This window comes from Ochotona princeps, chromosome X, assembly GCF_030435755.1.
Source record: "Ochotona princeps isolate mOchPri1 chromosome X, mOchPri1.hap1, whole genome shotgun sequence".
Lineage (NCBI taxonomy): Eukaryota > Metazoa > Chordata > Mammalia > Lagomorpha > Ochotonidae > Ochotona > Ochotona princeps.
The window spans coordinates 105,968,943-105,989,008 of record NC_080865.1 but is presented as its reverse complement, the minus strand read 5'-3'; the positions used below and the strand labels follow the sequence as shown (position 1 = coordinate 105,989,008).

Genomic DNA, 20,066 nt, shown 5'->3' with positions numbered 1-20,066 from the left:
TTCCAGCTCAGTGCATAGCCTTTGCCACACTGTACAAAATGATGCCTGATAGCAGGGCACCCTTGGAGGCTGAGCACCCGCTCTCGACCTCACCTGGACATGCTGCAGGATCCTGTGGGTGCACCAGTCCCCCAGCTCTGCATATCTCCCTGCCATCTCCTCGTCCGCCTCCCCAAGCTGCTCCACCAGGCTGAGCACCATCATGGGCACTGCCATGGACTCGGCCGCTGGCGTCCCTGGGAGCTGGGGCCGGCCCAGCCCGGATGGGTCCTCCCGCACTCAGCGGACGATCTGATCCATCATCTGCACAGCCTCACTCTGCAGGGGGCAGGGGAGGACGAGGGGCGTCCTGGCTGAGGCTGCAGCCTGCTTGCACCCTGGGTTCCCAAGGGCTCGGTCCTGGGTGTCCTGTGCTGTGCTTCAAGGACTCCTTGACGCAGGGGGCAACTCTGGGCCTGGCTCCACTGCTTGGAGGGGCAGGCAGCCCCTGGACAGTGAGGTTGGGCTGTGACAGCACAAGGAGGAGGGGCAGGGCATGGAGGGGTTGCTGCCCACAGCCGCTGTGCAGGGGTGGGGGTGGTGAAGGGGCACCATCCATAGACATTTGGCAAAAAAGGGTATGATAGAGGGACATTGCCAGAAGCCCCCAGGGCCCTGGGAATCCATTGGAAGGAAGAAAAAGGAAGAGTGAACTTGAACCTTCAGGGGAAGCTGGCTCATCTAATGGGATGGGGTGAGGGCATGAGAACTAAAAGCATAGTTCCTGAGCCAGGACCCATCCTTTCAAGAACAGAACTGATACGTCAACTTTGTAATAGCACAGTGGGGCTGCCTGACAGTGCTTGGCTGGGGCAGGACTGAACTGGGGTGGTCTTGAGGTTGGCACAAGCAGGGTCAGGGCAGGGTGGAGAAGAACTAGAAAACACTGCTGTGCAGGGGAGAGGGTTCACTTCCTGCTGTGTGTCGGGTCCTGTAAGCATCACTATGTATACATGTTCTTGGAACATAGCTTGGCTGTGTTGATCCCATCTGTAGTAATATTTTGGTCACATGAGTTCCTGATGTCACAGACCTTGTCTTTGACTTTGGCATCTCTGGGGCACAACACATAGCAGGTGCTTGACAAATACTTATTGGATAGTGCTCATAAAAGGGGCAAGGGAGCAGAGGATGTTTCTGAGTCACAACGCTTGGAAAATCTGGGGACTTATTTCATTATGCTTTTGCAGGAATTGTATTTGAATTCTATAGTCTCATGCTCTGTGGCTGTTGGAGGAACTAGTGAGGGAGCAGAACACAGGTCTGGAAGCTGCAGGAAAGCGATTTAAGCGGCTGTTGGGGAGGGGAAGCTCAAATTCAGTGAGTTTCAGAGCCGAAGCTACTACTCCTATCTATATGCCACTTGTCCCTCTCAGGAGGGCCTAGAACTAGACATGGGCTAGGGAGGGTGGTATGGTGGCCAGGCCCAGAGGTATTAACAGAAGTGCACAAGCTCACCTGAGATGAGATGAGATCTGAGGCCTAGGAATTCTGAAGCAAATTAAAGACTTCCAGGAGTCCTCAGGAAATCTTTCCAATAATTTTGTATTTCGGATTGTTTCACCAAGGGAGAGAACCAAAACACTACTTCGTCACTTGCCTTCTTGCTTGTTCTACAGGGGATGCCACGGGAGAAGCTCCAGGGCTCAGGTCTGCAGTAGGGGTGCTAGGACAGGGATGATGAGGTAATCTCAGTCCCATAGAACACCCAGAAGCTCCAGGCTGTCCCCTCAACCCTGGATCAGTGTTGGTTGTCCAAATGAACCATTAGCTTTGATCCATACACATCAGAAGGTTGCCAGTACAAGGCTTATGCATGTTTTAAAGGAAAAATAGGTGGGATTCTGAGTAACAAGTTTTTCTGAAATCAGAAAAGCAAGAGGAGATGGTTGGGCCAAGTGGGGCAGGCATGAGACTTGGGAACAGGTGCACAGGGAGGCAGGGGTCCTGCCATGTAGAAGTGGCTCCCAAGAGAGCAGTATCACTTGCTATACTGTAACTGGGGTGATTAAGGGACACTGGAAGACATGCTGTAGGTACAATCTGGACTCATGTCAGAAGCTAGGGAGGCTGGGTCACTGGCGAAACACATGCTCCTCTCTTGGGATTCACATCCTAGAGCTCACTGTAAGCTCATCCTTGCACATTTGGGCCACTGGCTCCACAGCTGGGTGCTATTTCCATCTAGAAGGACCAGAACACTAGGGCTTGCTTCCACTCCAATCTTTTCTGAAGCAAAGGTCAGCCAGGGCTCAGCAAGAGGATTTCCTCCTGTTCCCATCCCCGCTGAACCCCAGAAGTCATCTATCATCCCAGTGTCATTCCTTATGGGAAGAGCTCAGAGTATACCCTGGATTTCCACTAGAGCCTTGAATTCAGACTCAGGGCAGCCCCAGGCAATGTGGGGGAAGTTCCTTCCAGAAAGGGAGGTTTCCCCCAGACAACTGGCAGTTCCATGGTGGTGGAAAACTGCTCTCCTCTGGGAGGGCACTTCCTGTCTCTCCAGGTATGTCTGGCCAGTGTTACGATAATCAAGATACCACCTAGACCCAGGAAGGGCTGGCTCTGCAAGTGCAGAAGGCTATGGTGTGTAGAAGGGAGAAAAGCAAGCACTGAAAAACAAGGCTTTAAGAAAAGAATTCCAGGCCAATGCTGCTTAACGTGTATTTATTGAAATCTACTTGATGCAAGGCACTGTGCTAGATTGGGTAGGGGATCAGACATGGAGGGCCACCCCTGTCTTCTAAGAGCTCACAATCTAATAGGTGGGGGAGGGCTGAAGAAGGGAGGGAGGGGAGAGGAGAAGCCAAGTACACAAATAGCTCTAGTGCAAGGCTGATTATATAGTGAGTGCCATAAGAGAGACATGGTAATGAGATCAGGGAGCAACAACAAGAGAAGGCAGACAACTGATACACACAAAGGGGCTGGACATAGCTACAATTTTCAGATATGGGCAGATAACATTAGGAACCACATTTGTGATTTCAAAAGTAAACACTCAAAAACTGCCACAAGGAGAACTACAGGGTGGAAAGTAGACCTGAACTAGAGACATAGTCAATTCTGTAACCTGATAGACTTGTTGGAATTAGTGAAACACTCTCGAAATAGACAGCAGGGTGGGTTGTGACTTAATTCACTTTATTTTATGGACTACACCCAGTTCAGGGAAAGAAAAATAGTCAGGCCAAAAGTCCTTGATTATATTCACTAACACCAGAAGGCAGATTTTCACCGACTGTATGAACAGAAGAACACAGTGCCACATTTAAACAGGTTTTCACAACAGTCAGGAAGGACTTGGGCCAGGAATGCCAGCTGCATAGAATGCAAAGAATGCCAGCAACACAATTCCCCTCAGGAAGCAGCCAAGTGCTCATATGCCATTAGCCTTGGACAGCTTGCAAAAGGCAGTGACCAACTCAAGCAGGCTCAAGCCAAGGGAGACTACAGTGGAGGTTGTGTGGACCTTTGAGGGCAGTAGCCCCAATCCCAGAACATGATGTGAGGGTAGCATTCAGGAATGCTGGGGCCAATTCTTACTTGGGCGCAACTTCTCTAAATTCTGATTGGCTCCTTCTATCTTCCAGTACCAATGAGAGATTTCAAATTTCTCATTTGCAATCGCACAGACCCGGAAGGCCTGGTGCATCATTTCCAGCCAGCTCTGGTAACCAGCTGCTGCCTTGGAATCAGGTTATTTACTTATTTTTTTTGGGGGGGGGGTTCTGGTTTAATGAATGTGGCTTGGAGGGGGGTGTGAAGAGTCACGGCGGGGGCAGGGGGGAAGTCACATGGTACACAACAGAGCAGTAGCCCAGGGTTGTGGGCAGAGCAGGTACCATGTTATTTCTAGCATGGAATCAAGGATATGGAACACATTACCATGTAAGAAAGATGCCCACTGTTATCAGGTGTCATTATTCTAGAAACGCAAGAGTAGATAAGACAGAACCCATCCACAAAGTTAATCAGAATAAGCAGCAAATGCGGTAAACAACTACTTTTTTTTTTCTTTTTTTGGACAATCTCAGCAACTATTGAAAACTCTGATAAAAAGTAATGGAAGCTTTCTTTCACACTCTGGTAAGAAAAGGACATATTTCAAACTAGAGCCAGCATTTGATGAAGTCAACTGCCCACTATTTCCCTTGGAAGAGGGAGAAGCTAGATTAGAAAGAAAACGGAAATGAGGTAGATACATGAATGCATGGACAAGCACACTCAACAGGAAGCTTGGTCATACTTTGCATCTGACACAGCAAAAAGTACAGCTAGAGAATGCAAGGAGATCGGCCCCCAAGTTAACAGCGGGAAAGACACGCTTATTGAAGGGCTGGGACACACAGCAAAGCCACAGACTGACGGCGCTTGGAGAGAGCATGGACCTCACTGCAAATTACAGGCAATGCCATCCTGTCAACAGTGATGGACAGGGCGTCATCTCTTAGTGATAACTGCACAAGAGGATTCGTTTGAGAAAGATGTTATGCAATCAAAAATAGGAAAAAAAGTCAAGGTGGGCAGGAAGGGGGGCCAAGGTGTCAAGTCTTGGCTTGAAGCAGTAATGGAGTGTGCTGCATTCTGGGTGGATGTTAATCTAGGCTCTGGCAGGACCCTTCAAGAAGCATGACAAAGGATGAATGAACAGGTGAGCAATGGCAGGTCAAGGTGCCAGACTTGCCCCTGGCAGATGTCAACATTCCTTACCCAATGACAGCTGTTTGAAACAAACTGGAACAGCTTGAAAAGAGAACTGATCAGAGAAGAAAGCAGTTCTTTCAGACACAGATTGGTTCATAAGTGCTGCAAGAACTAAGGCCCACAGAACAAAAGGAATGGCTATTTAACAAGTGCTGCTGGCTTCTCTCCAGCCTCAGTGTCAGGATGGAGATTTCCCATAGGGCCACTGTAGTGGCCTGGGGCCATTCAAGAGGACCTTCTGGTCAAGGTCACAGGGGTCACTACCAGACCTCACTTCCCAGGATGGGAGCCTGAGAAGCCCTTCTCAGTTGTGTCTGCTTGGGGAGTTCTGCCTCCGGGGGCCTGCCAGAAGGGCACACTTCCCCACCAGGCTCTTAAGTGCCCACCCCCTGGGCACAGGTACTGGGGCCAGCTTATTTGTGTGACCTCTGCAGGCCACTTGAAGGACCAGGCTCCTTGCCAGCCCTTGCTTTTGTGCCTCCTGGGGAGGTCTGCTGGAAGCAAGAGCCCAGCTGTAGGGTGCTGGCTTCTGTTGGTGTGCTGCACAGGTTGTCAGCAGGGCCCTATTGCCTTCCAAACCTCTGCTGGGTAGCCCCTTCTGGCCGGCCACGGCTGCAGTAGCCAGCTGCTGTCAGCAGAGCAGCATCAGAGGAGCCTGAACCTTCACCAAGCTTCTGCTCTGTCACCCCTCCTAGGAGGGAGTGCAAGGAGTGGTGCCAGGAGTGCGTGGCTCAATCTTGCCTTAGCTGCCCAAAGCAAAAGCCACCAGTCACTTGCAGGGAGGATACGGTCTCTGTGACATCAGTCAGGTGTTGTCCTGTGTCCCAGGAGATGTCTCTTGGGTGGATCTGCTGCTTAGTCACTCGATCCATGCCAGGAACTGCCAAGGCTCCCAGGCTGAAGGCTGGCCTGGCTCCTACCAGACCAAGTTTGGACCACCCCACCTGCTGCAGGGGCTGTACTGTTGACCAGTCCCAAAGGGTTCTGGTCAGTCTGTGCCTCCAAGGTCAGGCTGGATAGCCAAGTGGTGCCCAAGGATATCCGTGGAGTGTTCATCTCAGATGCTAATGGGCCCACTTTTCTGGCCCATTCCCATCCAGCCTGCCCTTTGAGTGGGCAAGGCTTTCAACTTCTCAATTATAATTAAAATTGTACAAGAAAATGTCACCATATGTAACTACCGAAGCAACGAAAGTCACAACTTAATGGGAAAAAAAAAAAAAAGAATACTTGGATACATAAAAAATCAAAAGCTTACACAACCAAAATGTAGTAAAAGTGCTAAAAAAGTATGAAGTAATAAAAGTAGAAAAGAGAGCATCACAAGTGATCTAGAAAGAACTGCTGTAGAAAGTCAATATATCCAAAGGTAACCTGATAACTAGTCAAAGGAGATGAACACATGATTCGCATGCAAGAAAATGGTAATAGTGCTTTAAGTCATCATGTGAGCAAAAGCTGATTGGTCTGGGGCTCTGGGATCTCCACCCTGTCCTGGTCCTAGCGAGCTGCAGGATGACGGCGGTGACTACGCCGATGACAGCAGCTGACCTTGGCCGAGCTGAGTGCAGGCCCGCTGGCAGTCCTCACAATCCCCTTTGGAGGTAGGCACAGTGATCACCCCCACGCCATGTGGAGACGGCGGGCTGGAAATGTACCACACAGGCCTTGCACGAAGACAGGCTCTTGATCCCCAAAGGTCGACATCACCTTGCACTTGGAGTCCTTGAGATGTTTCTCATTTTGAACAGAAGCAGCTGCTTGAGGTCAAGCCTCATGAGACTGGGCCAACCACAGCAGATGGCTTTCTAAGCTTTGGACCCCTGCAGGGGTCTCAGGATTGAAATGGTTTGAACTGCTTTAGACAAGGACATAAAATTCAGCAATTTGCACTAGGAGTGTGACCTCACAACCAGAGCTTTTAGATGCTTTTTGGAAGGCCTTTTCTAGGTCATCTGGAGCAGCACTGCCTTCAGGGGCTTTGCTGTACAGTTACAGGCCACAAGACATAGACGTCACCAGAAGGGCGTATGCCTCTGCTCAGCTGCCTGGAGGAGGCCTCCCAGGCAAGCTCCCTGCAGTGACTGTCCCAGTGCTGTCACGTTTTGAAACTGACTGCTCAAAGGCGGCTCCCTGTAGGCAAGGACGGTGAAGTCAGAACTCACGGCAGGAGTCAGCATAGAAGTTTCTGAAAAGGAGCGGGCAAAAAAGGGTTTCTTCTCAATCAATATATTATTCTATATAATAAGCGATTTACAATATGTATGTATGTATCACTGCATTAATAAATTAAATATTAGAAGATATCTGAGCATCATATTTACATCCCTACAAATTTAAAAATTCAAGTAGGCCAAAAACCTCTGCGGCAACCTGCTGAGGCAGGGGTGGGGGTAGTCAGTGTCTCATGCTAGCGAGTAACTTCAAGGCTGCACAGCTGGGTTTGTTTCCCTGAGGGGGAGGGGGAGCCTGCAGCTGCCGCCCCGCCCAGCCCCCTCCCTTGCCTGCATGCACTGTCGCTGGTGCTTGCTGTCACGAACCCCTCACCACTGGAACTCACAATGCAAAAGCTATTCTCGATGGGCACAATGGACAACGTGTACACGTAGAAATTGCTGGTGGCAGTAGAGATCGGTTTCACCCTTTTCCAGACGCTAAGATACACAAGCGCGATGCAACTTCATCTCCTTTGACCAGGCCCCGGAGCCCCAGGGAACCCTTCCCGCCTACTCGCGGTGGCTCGGTTGGTGCTTCTGCAGCGCGGAGCGCCGCTTGAACACGCGGCCACACTCGCTGCACTCGCAGCGCCGTGATCCGCTGTGGATGCGTCGGTGGCGGCTGAGGCCAGAGCTCCTGCGGAAAGCCTTGCCGCACTTGTCGCACTCGTAGGGTTTTAGTCCACTGTGGATGCGCCGGTGCTTGATGAGGTCAGAGGGCCCACGGAAGGCCTTGCCGCACTCGCCACATGCGTAGGGCCGCTCACCGCTGTGGATACGTGCGTGCTCCAGCAGGCTGGAGCTCTGGCGGAATGCCTTGCCACACTGGCCACATGCGTAAGGCTTCTCGCCTGTGTGGATGCGCCGGTGCTTGGTGAGCTCAGAGCTGCGGCGGAAGAGCTTGCCGCAGTGCGGGCAGCCATAGGGCTTGGCCCCACTGTGGATGCGCTGGTGCTCAGCCAGGCCGCTGACACCGCGGAAGGACTTGCCGCAGTCGTCGCAGTCGAATGGCAGATGACCAGTGTGCGCCCTCTGGTGCTTGAGCAGCTCTTGGCGATCCAGGAAATCCCGGCTGCATGACCGGCAGGCGAATGGCTTGTCAGAGTTGTGCAACTTCTGATGACGGACAAGGTGCGCATCGGCCTTGAAGGAGCGGCCACACTCCTCGCAGTCAAAGGGCTTCTCGCGGCTGTGCACCCGCAGGTGCTGGCTCAGACCCGCGTTCTTCTTAAAGCGCTTCCCGCACTCTGTGCACTCGAAGGGCTTGGCCTCCCTCTCTAGCTGCTCCCTCTTGGCCACTGCATCCTCCAGCGCCCAGCTGGGCCCAGGCCGGGGCTCGGCGGCCACGTGGTCCTTCTTGTGCTCGTTAAGCTCGGCCAGCCCACGGAAGAGCTGCCCACAATCGCCACACTCCCAGCTCTTGGCCTCTCTGTGAACTCTCTGATGTTGAACGAGGAGCACTTTCAGCCGGAAAGTGTCCCCACACTCCTTACATGCAAAGTGATGCTCTATGGGCCCGTCCTGGTGGCTCCCTCCCCTGCCCTCCAAGTCCCCATTCGCTTTGACCTCAGTGCTGGGGTCACTGGCCCTCGGGCAGCTGGCGGGCGCCATTTCCTGGGGCTGAGCTTCCTCACCCATCGTGTGGTGCTGGATCACAGAGCTGCGGCCTGAAATGTCAAGCACACAGGGTTATTAGCGGGCGGAGGAGGTAGAGGCAAGGTCCACCTTCTGCCGCAGGTCCCACTCCCCTTCCCTGCTGGAAGCTGCTCGGAGTGAGGATGGCACAGGGGCCCCAGGGGGCCATCCCCGCCCTGGACTAGCACCTATGGCTGCTTCTTAAAAGCCTACACAGGCTCTCAACAGGGACCAGCTCCATCTAAGAGCTCACCTGATTCCTCCAACCGAATGTTCACTCCCACAAGCTAAGCTGGGCCTCCCTGCAATTTCTTCAGAGTTTTTTTTTTTTCCTTTTTTTAAAGTAAAAATTTATTCTTTGGAAAGGGAGAGTAGGAGAGAAAGAGGGAGAGACAGAGAAACAGATCTGTCTGTTGGCTCACTCCCCAAATGGTTGCCATGGCTAGAACAGAGCCAGGCTAAAGTCAGGAACTTCATCCAGGTCTCCCATGTGGGTACAGGTGCCCAGGGACTTGGGCCATCCTCCACTGACTTCCCAGGCACCAGCTGGGAGACCTAGATGGGAAGTGGCAAAGCCAAGACTTGAACTGGTGCCCATTCGGGATGCAGGCACCACAGATGGAGGCTTAGCTTGTTACACCACTAGGCCAACCTGTTCAGGTTTCTTTTTCACTCACCAAACTGTGTAGCACGATCTGTGTTGAGAGCTGGGTCTGGTGCCAACAGCACTTGCCCTTGTGCCAGCTGAGGGACCAAGGCAGGGTTCAGAACAGGACCTCCTGTAGGCAGAAAAGGGTGGAGACTATAGGGGCATCCGGAGATGACATCTCAGCGCTCAGCCACTGGGCTGACTGGAACCCCAGGACGGGCATTCATGCAGTTCAACTCTGTTTCCTAAGGACAGGCTCCTTGTGGGAGCGAGAGGAAGGCAGGCACTGGGTCTACCTGGACATGCAGGGGGTTATCCACCCTACTTGCTTCTTGCTCATGGCCCTAGGGGCCATAGACTAGATAATGGGCTCTCCCTCAACTCCCAGGTCTGACCCCACTACTACTCTCTCCTCACCTCATGCACGCAGGCTCCCTGAAGCATGAACAAGGGTTGATCATGCCCTCAGTTAGCCCAGAACAAATGGCCAAGAAATCTGTGTGACCCACAGTCTAAGTTATGGCAGAAGGCTAATAGAAGACCACAGGGTTCCTCTTCATGTGTGAGGAGTTGGGGAACTTCCTGTCGGTTCGAGATGCTGAGTGTGGCAGACACTACGTCTCCCCACCACTGAGGGGCCAAGGCAGTTTTCATGTGTGTGAGTACATGCCCATCTGGGGAGGGGGTGGGGCATCCTTACCCACGGAGGCCACATTCCTGTAATGTGCCAGTGTCCTCTGCTCTGGATCAAGCCTCAACAACTCTCTTTTTGTGAGGCACCATGCCACTTCATCAACTGTCACCAAGCCCTGAAAGAAGCCCCAGGGATAGTCAGTCTTTCTGTCGAGTACACAGTGAGACAGCGGAGGTGCTAGGAAGGCCGAGGCCAGAGGGGAGAGGGCCTGGAATGAGACTGCACTGCTAGTATGCAGATCCAAGCACAGCTGCGCGAAGTTCTGGAAAGAGAAACTGACCAAGAGCTAGGAGACCCAGGCCTGGGACCCTGCTGGCCCACAGTGGCTCAGGGCAGCATAGTTCATTCACTTCCCTGGATGGAAACCTAGCTTCCCACCTATACAACGGGAATTACAAGGCAAGTGGGTGCTGCTGCTGGGTGGCCTCCAGGGTAGCAGTAAAGGATGGGCAGGCAGGCAGGCAGGCAGCAGTTGGGGTTCGCAGCCTGCTGAGTGTCATGCTGGAGCAGGAGCAGAGGACAAGGCTGGCATCAGAGAGCAGGGGCAGAATCCCAAGCAAGGCAGAGGGAAGCACAGCTCACCTGGGCCTCTGGCATCTCAAGAGGGACTGCCAGGACCTGGGTTCTTGGGGCTCCGTCCTGGGGGAGGGCAAGACCTTGGGGAGCAGGTGGCGCTAAGGAAAGTGAAAAAAGCCATGAGTGACAATAGCTCTGTGTCCTGGTTCCCTGGGATGATGCTCAGGACTTCCTTTGCCCTGGGCTGATGGAACAAGTCAGAGGAGTCTAGAGAAGGCAAATTTATGGTGGCCTAGGCCAGCTGGGTGAAGACATTGGCAGGGTAACTGGCACAGAGAGCAGCACTCAGAGAGAGGTTGGCCAGAGGTCTTGTACAGTAAACCTGGAAGGTTCACGAGGCAACAAAAACCCAGGCTGGCCACTGGAGGAAAAAGAGGCGGGGGAGAGCAAGAAGCAGGGTTTCCTGGCCAGCACTGAGAGTCTCAAAAGCTGCATCCACTGAAGAATTCAGCAAGTGAATTCAGCAAGCCACTTCTCACATACCGAGCAAGATGAAGAGCTGACCACAGCAGCTGGAAAAACGAGGATCGAAGCCAAGCTCTGCAAACACCACAATACTAAATGCAAGTTATGAACAGTATGTGCAAATTCCCTTCGCCTTCCAAACTGTCCAATGCACAAAAGGGTCTCTGGTCGCACTGGAGCTGTCGGAGCCTCACAAGCCACTGAGCACACTTCCTGTCCTGCCTCCAGTGCACACAAGGCCGAACTGAATGAAAGGGAAGCACTTCTGCTCAAGGCTCTAAAATCCAGCTCTTCCAGATGTCATGGTGAGCGGGATGGGCAGACGCATGAACCAATGGAAAGCCACAGGAAATATATGTGACACTAGTTCTCAGACGCACGACATGACGATCCCTGAGAGAATACAAACAAATGGGGGCAGTGAGCTTTATCACCGCCCAGGAGACAATCTCCAGTTGCCAAATGGGTTCAGTGGCTTCACCAAGCTGAAGAGACATAGAGCAGCACTCAGGCTGACGCAGGTAACCGGAGTAGCAAGTTTCAGAGAAGGGAAACGAACCTGCATATTGGCCCCCTTGCTCCCTCCTGACAGTTAAGCCTTGCATGCAGACAGTGGAAACTCCAAAAGGCTGAGCAAAGAAGGACCAGCATGGACTAGCACTGTGGCACAGTATGTTAACTTGCCGTCTGCAATATCGGCATCCCACACAGGAGTGCCCGTTCAAGTCCTGACTGCTCCACTTCCAATCCAATTCCCTGCTAATGCAGAAAACAGCTCTAGACTTGAAGCTCAGACGCCTACGTAGCAGATGCGGCTGGAGGTCCAGCTCCCAGTTTCAGCCTAGCTCCAGTGCAGCTACTGCAGCCATTTGGGGAGTGAATCACCAGAGGAAGTATCTCTTTCTCATCACTTGCTTTTGTCCTCCCGACTCTTATCATTATGATTTACAAATATAAGAAATAAAGAAATCTTTAAAAAAGAAAAGGAAAGACCAGGTAGCTGCAAGGTGAACAGGTCCTAGGGTACGTGAAGAGACGAAAGGTGGCCCAGGTGCTCTAGGATCCCCTGGGGGATGTAAGGATCCTTACATGCAGAAAAAGTCTTTCAGCAAATAATCTCTCAGTGACCTAGAGAGAAAATGAAGTGGTTTGATGCCAACATGGATGAACTCCGAGAATATGAGGAGAAGGTGGCAGGGCTCAAAAGCATGGCTGAGAAATAATGACCGAAAAAATTCCCATCTCTGATGCTAACTATCAACTCACAGCTCCAAGCAGCCCACCACCCTGTGCAAGACTTCAAAAGATGTCATAATCCGGTTGCTGAACACCAGTGACAAAGTTGTTTAGAAGCAGCCTGAGAAAGAAATGCTGCTGCATATAGAGGAGCAATCATAAGATGAGTTGCCTATTACTATTTATTCTTTATTAAATTATTTATTAAGTATGATCATATTTTACTATTATCATGTATTTGAAGGGTAACAAGAATGCAAGTAACTGGCATTGTAGAGTAGTGGGTTAAGCAACTGCCTGCAAGCACCAGGATCTCATATAGTTGCCGTTTCATGTCCCGGTTGATCCATTTCTGATCCAACTCTTTGTTAACGTATCTGTGAAATCAGCAGAGAGTGGCTTAAGCCCGTGGGCCCCTGCATCCATGTGGGAAACCCAGAGGAAGCTCCTGGCTCCTGGCTTTGGACTGAGCCAGCTCCCACTATTGTGGCCCTCTAGGGAGTGGACCAGTAGATGGAAAATCTCTGTCTCTGTAACTCTGCCTTTGAAAGAAATCAATCTTAAAAAAAAAGAGAAAGAGCGGGAGAACTAGACAGACTGAGAACTTGCTGGATCACTCTCCAAATCCCTGCAGCAACCAGGGCTGGGCCAGACTAAGTCAGGAGCCAGGAAGTCCATCTGGGTTTCCCTCAAGGGTAGCAGATACTGAAGTACTTGAATCATTAAGCTACTACCTCCCAACATGGCATTAGCAGGAAACTGGATCAGAAGGGGAGAAGGCAGGACTCGAATCAGGCACCCTGATCCGGGGCAAGGTGTCCCAAACGGCACCTTAAATTCGCTGTGTCACACTGCCTGGCCCAAATGACATTTTTAAAGTGTTAAAATAAAAAGAGATCAATCTAGAATACTATATTCAGAGAAAGTATAGTTCAAAAATGAAGGCAAAATAAAACTATTTTGAAGACAAGACACTTCCTCAGTAACAGCTGTGTACTATGATAACTACTCAAGCAGGTTGTTCAGGAGGAGGAAAACGATGCGAGATGGGAACCTGGGTCTGCACGAAAGTGTGAGGAACGCCAGCACTATCGATATGTGGGGAAACAAAACACTTGTGTCCTCTTCATTGTTAAATGTTCAAGGAGGAATTGAGCATTTAAAGTGAAAATCATAACAGGATAGTGTGGAGTGTGAAATGCATGTAGCTGTAAGACATGACTATGCGTTTCCGCAAGGCCTTTGAGACTCAGGTGCAGGGCCGGTGCTGCGGCACACTGGTTAAGCTTGTTGCCCACGACAGTGACATCCCACAGCAAAATGCTGCTTCGAGTTCCAGCTGCTGCACTTTCAATGCAGCCCCCTGCTAATATGCTTGGAAAAGCAGCAGCGGATGACCCAGGTTCATGGGCAACCTGCACCCACGTGGAAGACCCAAGTGGAGCTCCTCGCAAATGATTCTGGCTTGACTCCAATGTATGTAGGTGCAAAATGTGATTATGTGTTTCAGCAAGGCCTTCGAGACTCAGATACAGGGCCGCGAACCAGCAGATGGGAGATCTTTCCATCAGTTACCTTGCCTTTTAAGTAACAAAATCCACCTTTAAAGAACGTGTTCCATATTTTTAAAAAAGACTCAGATGCAGACTAATAAGCCAAAAGTGAAGATAGAATGCAATACTAAAAAATAACCCAAGAGAAAGAACACAGGGAACAGGAACAGATGGAACAAATGGAAGAAGGTAGCGAGATGGCAAACTTAAACTCAAGGGGAGAGGAGCTGCTGGGAGTCTGTGGGCAGTGAATGACGGGAGAGGGCCCAGAAGCTGGAGCAAGGGTCGAGGCACTGCATCTCTGGGCTACTCCCAGGGCAGGTGTGCAAAGTCTACACAAGCCCTGTTCCCACTTTGCTGCCTGGCACAGGAGGCCCCCAGTGCGTGGGTTAATCTCCAGGGGCTCAGCAGCAAGCTCTCGGTGAATGCCACTGTCATGGGCTAGGGTATACATCTGGTATCTGGTTTGACTTTCACCTCCAATACCAAACGAAATGGTCAGAAATCATTTAGGTAGTTCCCCTCCAATTGACAGTGATCTGGGCTGCCCAATGGAACAGAGAGAGGGTCGTGCATGTGCTCTCTGAGAAGATGACCTATTACAGCTTTTTCTTGGCTGTCCTCAGGCCAGCAGCCTAAGACCTTTACAACTCCCATCCCTGAGGCCCTGGCCCAGCCTGCCAATTGTACATTCTGTACCTCTCCTCTTTGTCCCTTCATGCAGAAACGACAGCTGTCACTCAGTCCTAGATGTGCAGAGACTGTGGCCCTTGAGGCATGTGCACATGCCAAGAACACCACACCTATAGCTTATCACAGGCATTGCCTTGTAAGAATTTAGGCCTCATGTCAAATGTCACCACTTCAAAACATCTCCACTCTCCAAGTCTATGGCGATTTGTTCACTGCATTGGCACTAACTGAAAACTTCTGTTCTTACTTGACTCCCCCCAGGAGAAAGATTAGTTCCCCCATGACAGGGGCCTCCCCTTTCCTGGTCATCCTAGAACCCCACAGCTCTGGAATCCAGTGTGCATGTGAGACATTCTAGGGTAACTGGGAGGAATGCCTTCAATGGAGCACACTTCCATGTAGGGAGCACTGAGCACATGCACCGGGTGCTGGGCACCTCCCTTGACATAATTGAATTATTGCCACCTATGCTCGTTACTGCTCAACTGCCCACGGAAGAAACCAAGCATCCAAGAAGCCAAGGAACTTGCTTGAGGTCCAGTTCCAAGACTGGTGACTTTGCAAGGTACCCAAGCAAGAAGAAAACTAATTAGGTTTCCCCCTCACGGCAGGCCCTAATCAGGAGACAGCCTGGCAGGGTGCATTTGGGAACTGCATTTGAGTCCTTGTGTGAACACTCCATCACAGATCCTCTTGATGCAACATAGGCCGCCTCTCTCTCTCTCTCTCTCTCTCTCTCTCTCTCTCTCTCTCTCACACACACACACACACACACACACACACAGAGTTCTTAGGAGTCACCAGATTTCATCAAGAAGATCCTCCTGAAGTGTTCTGTGCAACTGAATGGAAAGGAATTGTTCTCATCTTTTGCCAGGTAGTAGTGTGAGAGGCTTTTCCTGCACCAGCTCACCTGGGGCACTGAAGCTTGAGAGCACTTTTGCTCTCAGCAGCTACGTGATCAGCACCCACAATAATGGGTCCTCTGGACACACAGGGATAACTTGGAAAGTGCTCATGAAAACAGGAAAAAGCAGGGCCTGCTTTCTCAAAATGAAGCTAAACTGTGCAGAACTAACCACATGTCTCGGGTAAAACAGTGTCAGGAGAAGCAAAGGGGATCATAACAAATAGAATGCAAGCTAAGTTCCACTGTGGTTACTACTAAAATTATCCTCAATCCTGGAGCTAAGCAGAGTACTTAGAATCCACATTGCCCCACTGTTCTCCTTTAAAGTGGTGAAGGTGATCTGGAAAAGAAGCTGGATGCTGGGACCAAAGAGACAAATGCAGCTGTCCACAGCTTTCCCAAAGAGGATCTTGGAGCACCAAGGTCAAAGCAATTTCAAACAGAACATGAAAAGAAATCTAGTGAACCCAGTGCACACCAAGGGGAATGCTGACCTTGGGCAGGAGACACTTCACTCATGGCAAAAAAGCACACTCCAAAGCTTGTAAGGTGCACTCTGACTTACAATTGGGCAATACAAGCTGCAGAAATACTATGGGAAAACAAATCTCCAAGTCCCAGTGTTAAAAGTGTTACCCTCCTACTTTAAATGGAACCTGGGGACAACTCTACAAAGAATATCAAGTCCCAGAAAATACAGGCCTTGTCAAGATCAACTGTGGTTTCCACACTGGACTTAGCACCACACATGTTATAGCTATTGAACAAACATGGAAAACAATGATGTCAACATTAACCTGAGTGACACTGAAAAATTATGCTTTCTAAAGCACTAGAGCTCACGTGAAGGGATGTAGCTTTCTGTTATGTGCTTTAGATCACCTTGTGAGGTTTAATCAGCTTACTGAAATCAAATATTCTGCATGGGATGAATCAGAAATGATAAGAGACCCAAAATAATCACTTGAGTTTGATCTGAAAAAGATGGAAATCAAGAGCTGAAGTCAACAGAGACAAAAAGCAGCCTGGTGAGTGATCAGGTGTCTTCTGGTGGCATTTGGGCTTGGGCCACTCACAACATCTAGCTCTAGCACAAGTGTTCCTGAGCCGAAAAGATCAGCCGTCGCCTAATCCACACACTGTGCAGAGAGCTACTTTCCCTGATGTGTACCTTCCTTCCCTGGGCAGTGGGAGAAAGAGAGGCAGCAGGGCCACACAAACCTGCATCTGTAAGTTCCAGAAGCTTCTAAGGGGTGCCAGAAACATCTGGACTCTACTCCTTTAGCAGAATGGCATAGCCTCGAAGCCTGAACTTATCCAGAAGGCAACAGGTGAATTGTGGCCCAGAGTAAATAGCTCTAAGTATCCTTGGAGGTTTCCTCTCCGTGCCAAGGATCCCCTGGAGTCCCAAGTCTCCTTAGTGGATCTCTTGTCTGTCCTGTTCTGTGTGAGAGAACTGCCTCTGGCCAGGACAACTTAGCAACACTAATGCGCATGCCTTCAGACCAGCAGATGTGGGCTGTGAATACCCAGACTTACCCAACAGAGACACTGACGGATGACTCATTGTGCTTTATAAGAGATCCAAGCACTCTGTCCGGCAGGGAAGCTCCCACCTGTTGGAAGGAAACAATCTGAGTGAACAGAAGCAGACTCACGTGCACTTTCACAGAGCCTGTTGTGCTGCAGGATCGGTGTTCAACTGCAGAAGACTGAGCACGAACTGCGACACCCCCAACCGCCCCAGCCAGGCCAGGACCCAACCGCAAACTGCTGAGCTGAGCCCCTGGGCCTCAGTGGATGCTGGTCTCTGTGTTGCCAGGGGGCAGGAGTACAGGTCCCAATGGGGCCCGGGCCGTATTGCACAAGCAGGCTATCACTCCAAGTAGCAGAATCCTATAGGGCCAAAAGCAGGATGGCTTACCAGGAAAGTGTCTCTCTGGGGATACTTGTGTCTGCGTGTGTCTTTTTTTGCATGCGTGGGTGGGAAGGCATCTGTTTCCTCTCTCACTTTGCCCGGGCACCTGTCTCTCTGTGTTTAGGTTTCCACCTCCTTTTCCTTCTATAAAAAGCCAGAAGGTAGACCAGAAGGGGATTTTGTAGTGTTTGTTGTAGTTGACTGCATAAAGGTTTATGTTCACATTTCCCCAAGACGACACATGGCATCCTACTAAAAATCAAAATACAACGTAAGTATGTATAGCTTTGCTTATGTTATGCTGGTTAGATAGTAATGCTTCTAAACTGGGAGATATGGTGGTGGGATGCTACCCAGGTCCCCAGGAGCCCAGGCAGGTTATAGAAAAGGGCTGTACCACTGGGCTAACAATCTCTTTTGGAGTTCGCTTGGCACACAAATGGCACAGTGAACAGGTTTGCCTGCTCAAAGGAATCTGCACTCCTCAGCAAGCACTCCCACAACTCCATGTGCACAACCCCTGCCCACCTGCCCTGGGCCTCCTACCATGGGAACCCAACTTCTCGCAGTCTCCGGATGAGAACTCAGGCTTTCTGGCAGCTCTGGGAAGGGGTTCCTCACTGAGGGGAGGCTAGGAATCACTGGCCACCAGGGTTCTAAATATAGAGCCAGGAACAGTTTCATGGAACGGCCTAAACTGTGCCAGACACTGTGCAAGTTGTTTCTAAGTTGAGGCCCATGGGGTGGGGGAGGGGGAGCCTGCAACCTCATCCCAAATCCTCTTGCAGAGGAGAAATGTCCGGGCTGAGGCTGGGAAGCAAAGGTTTCACTGGCCAAGGGGACAGACACTTGCCTGGCTAGGCCAAGGCTGGCTAGAGGGTGCACTTGGAGCAGGGCGGGACCTTCAGGAAGAGAGCCAGCAGTGGCCGGGGGCAGGGTGGTGGTGGCGTTTGAAAGGGACCATGGGCTTTGGGCACTAGGCGAGTGGGGTGTGTGTGTGTGTGTGTGTGTGTGTGTAAAAAGGCATGTAATTAATGACCCAAATATATACTACAGAAGCCAGCAACAGAGTTGGGGGAGGGGGTTGCTATAAAGGGAGAAGGTGGCCCCCACGAGGGCTAGAGGAAAAGCACTGTTAAGGCAGAGGGCCCTCTAGCAAGGGTTGTCCCTTCCCTCGAGCCCATCCCCCAACTCTCTGGCTCTAGGTTCCCAGGCCTCCCACCACACCAATCCATCAAGCTGAGGCTGGACCCCCATCCAAATGGAAAGGAGGGGCATCTTCGACAGGAGACGTCCCCACCCCCTTGAACTGCGGGAAAAGTCCCTTAATCACCACCCCCTCCCCCAGAACTCCCTTTCCCGTTGGCCTTCATTGCACTTGGCCGGGCGTACTCTCTTTGGGATCCACACCAGTTCCCATCCCTTAGCATCCCCGAAAGAGAAACTTAGGCCTTGGAACAACCGCGATTCCCGCTCTTGGCCTCCGATCCCTGCCCGCCGCAGGAAGGCCTGCAAGGGCCTCGCCGTACCAGCCATCCGCACCGGAATGCCTCTCCAGCCAGCCTCAAGACCAAGCAGTTCCCCACCGGCCGAGACGCCCCGCACCACAGCACATTCTCGCGCGTCCCCCAGCACATCCTCCCGCGGCCCTGCACATTCGGGCCCGCACATCCTTGTGCTGGCACTATCACCTCCGTCCGGCACACTCGTTCGCGTCACCGGCACATCCTCCTGCGGCTCGGTAGCTCATCCACACTTACGGACAGCCCACGCCCGATCCTCGGCGGAGCTGCGCTAACGCGGCCCGGCCAGGCCCGGCGTGGCAGGAAGCGCCACGGAGCCGACAGCGCGGGGATGAACCCAGCAGCCCGGCAGCGCACGTTTCCGGAGCCGCGGGCGCCGCCTGGGGTACAGAAGGAGCCAGGCCCCGCCCCGCCCCCCGCCCCGCCCGGTTGGTCGACTCCGATTGGCCCAGAGAGGGGGCGGGACGAGGAAGGGGCGTGATTGGGGTGGGGCTGGGCAGAGCGGACCAGGGAGGCGGGTCCGGGGAGACCTTGGGGGTGCGGCTGAAGACTGGGATGAATACACCAAGGAAGGAATCAAAGAGGGACCCAGTGGACAAACTGACAAGCAGACGAAGAAGGAAACGGAACAGAGGAATGGAAAGGCCCGCTTCTCCTTGGATACCTTTAACATGAGGTGGATGTGAGGATCAGAAGGGAGGGCAAAGCCAAATACAACTCAGACCCTCGCCGGAGGGATGGAAGTTCCTCACCCAGTCAACAAGTATGTAAACCCTCGGTAGGCAGGCAGGAAACATAACCGTGGGCCAAGCTTGCCTGACCTATGAGGCCACACATTTGACGCCTTAGGGCTCATGTGGCAGTTACATGTTTGTTTATAGGGAGCGAGTACACAATCAACAAGTAAACACCTAACAAATAAGCAAGAGAGATTAAAATGAACTTTTTCAATTTTCCTGTAACAATTGTGTTCATTAGATGACATGTTTCTCGTGTTATCAAGAAAGAGTAGCAACATACTGAAAACCGCAAAGAAGGGTATCCACGTAGCAGTGATTAATATTCTCCAGTTCGCATGGTGCTCCATGGGCTTGGTTTTCCTTATTTTACTGATGCCTTTTCAGGTAAGTTGCAGTACGCACAACCCTTTCAGCATGTGTGGCGTTAACTAGTGATCCGTACTTACTTACTGCCTTTTGCGGGGGGCGGGGAGGAGAGTAAAATTTACATTGAGGGCAACGCGTAAGTCTTC

The 20,066-nt window shown here is 51.5% G+C and overlaps 1 protein-coding gene across 6 annotated transcripts; it reads right to left on the bottom strand.

Annotated features, from left to right (window-relative positions):
* Nucleotides 1-6,769: 6,769 nt before the first annotated feature.
* Nucleotides 6,770-19,183, bottom strand: ZNF275 (zinc finger protein 275). Of its 6 annotated transcripts, none has more exons than XM_004598890.2 (6): nucleotides 18,983-19,183; nucleotides 16,913-16,989; nucleotides 10,523-10,614; nucleotides 9,947-10,055; nucleotides 9,275-9,376; nucleotides 6,770-8,629 (listed from the first exon to the last, which is right to left on the bottom strand). In XM_004598890.2, exons 2-6 carry the CDS (start codon nucleotides 16,938-16,940, stop codon nucleotides 7,473-7,475), a joined length of 1,488 nt encoding a protein of 495 aa, XP_004598947.1. In that variant the 5' UTR covers nucleotides 16,941-16,989; nucleotides 18,983-19,183; the 3' UTR covers nucleotides 6,770-7,472. The 6 variants fall into 6 exon arrangements, with proteins under 6 accessions (XP_004598947.1, XP_058514613.1, XP_058514614.1 ...); XM_058658630.1 differs by having other exon boundaries at nucleotides 19,052-19,166; XM_058658631.1 differs by lacking the exon at nucleotides 18,983-19,183 and adding an exon at nucleotides 18,821-18,963.
* Between the last annotated feature and the right edge of the window lie 883 nt (nucleotides 19,184-20,066).

What these genes read in the sequence shown, in the direction of transcription:
- ZNF275 (XM_004598890.2), bottom strand. Translation starts at nt 16,940, where the DNA reads ATGAGTCATCCGTCAGTGTCTCTGTTGG. An exon ending in CAGGAATGTGGCCTCCGTGG is followed by an intron (nt 9,377 to 9,946) that starts GTAAGGATGCCC and finishes TTCTGCCTACAG; the next exon opens with GAGGTCCTGTTCTGAACCCT. An exon ending in AGATCGTGCTACACAGTTTG is followed by an intron (nt 8,630 to 9,274) that starts GTGAGTGAAAAA and finishes TTGACATTTCAG; the next exon opens with GCCGCAGCTCTGTGATCCAG.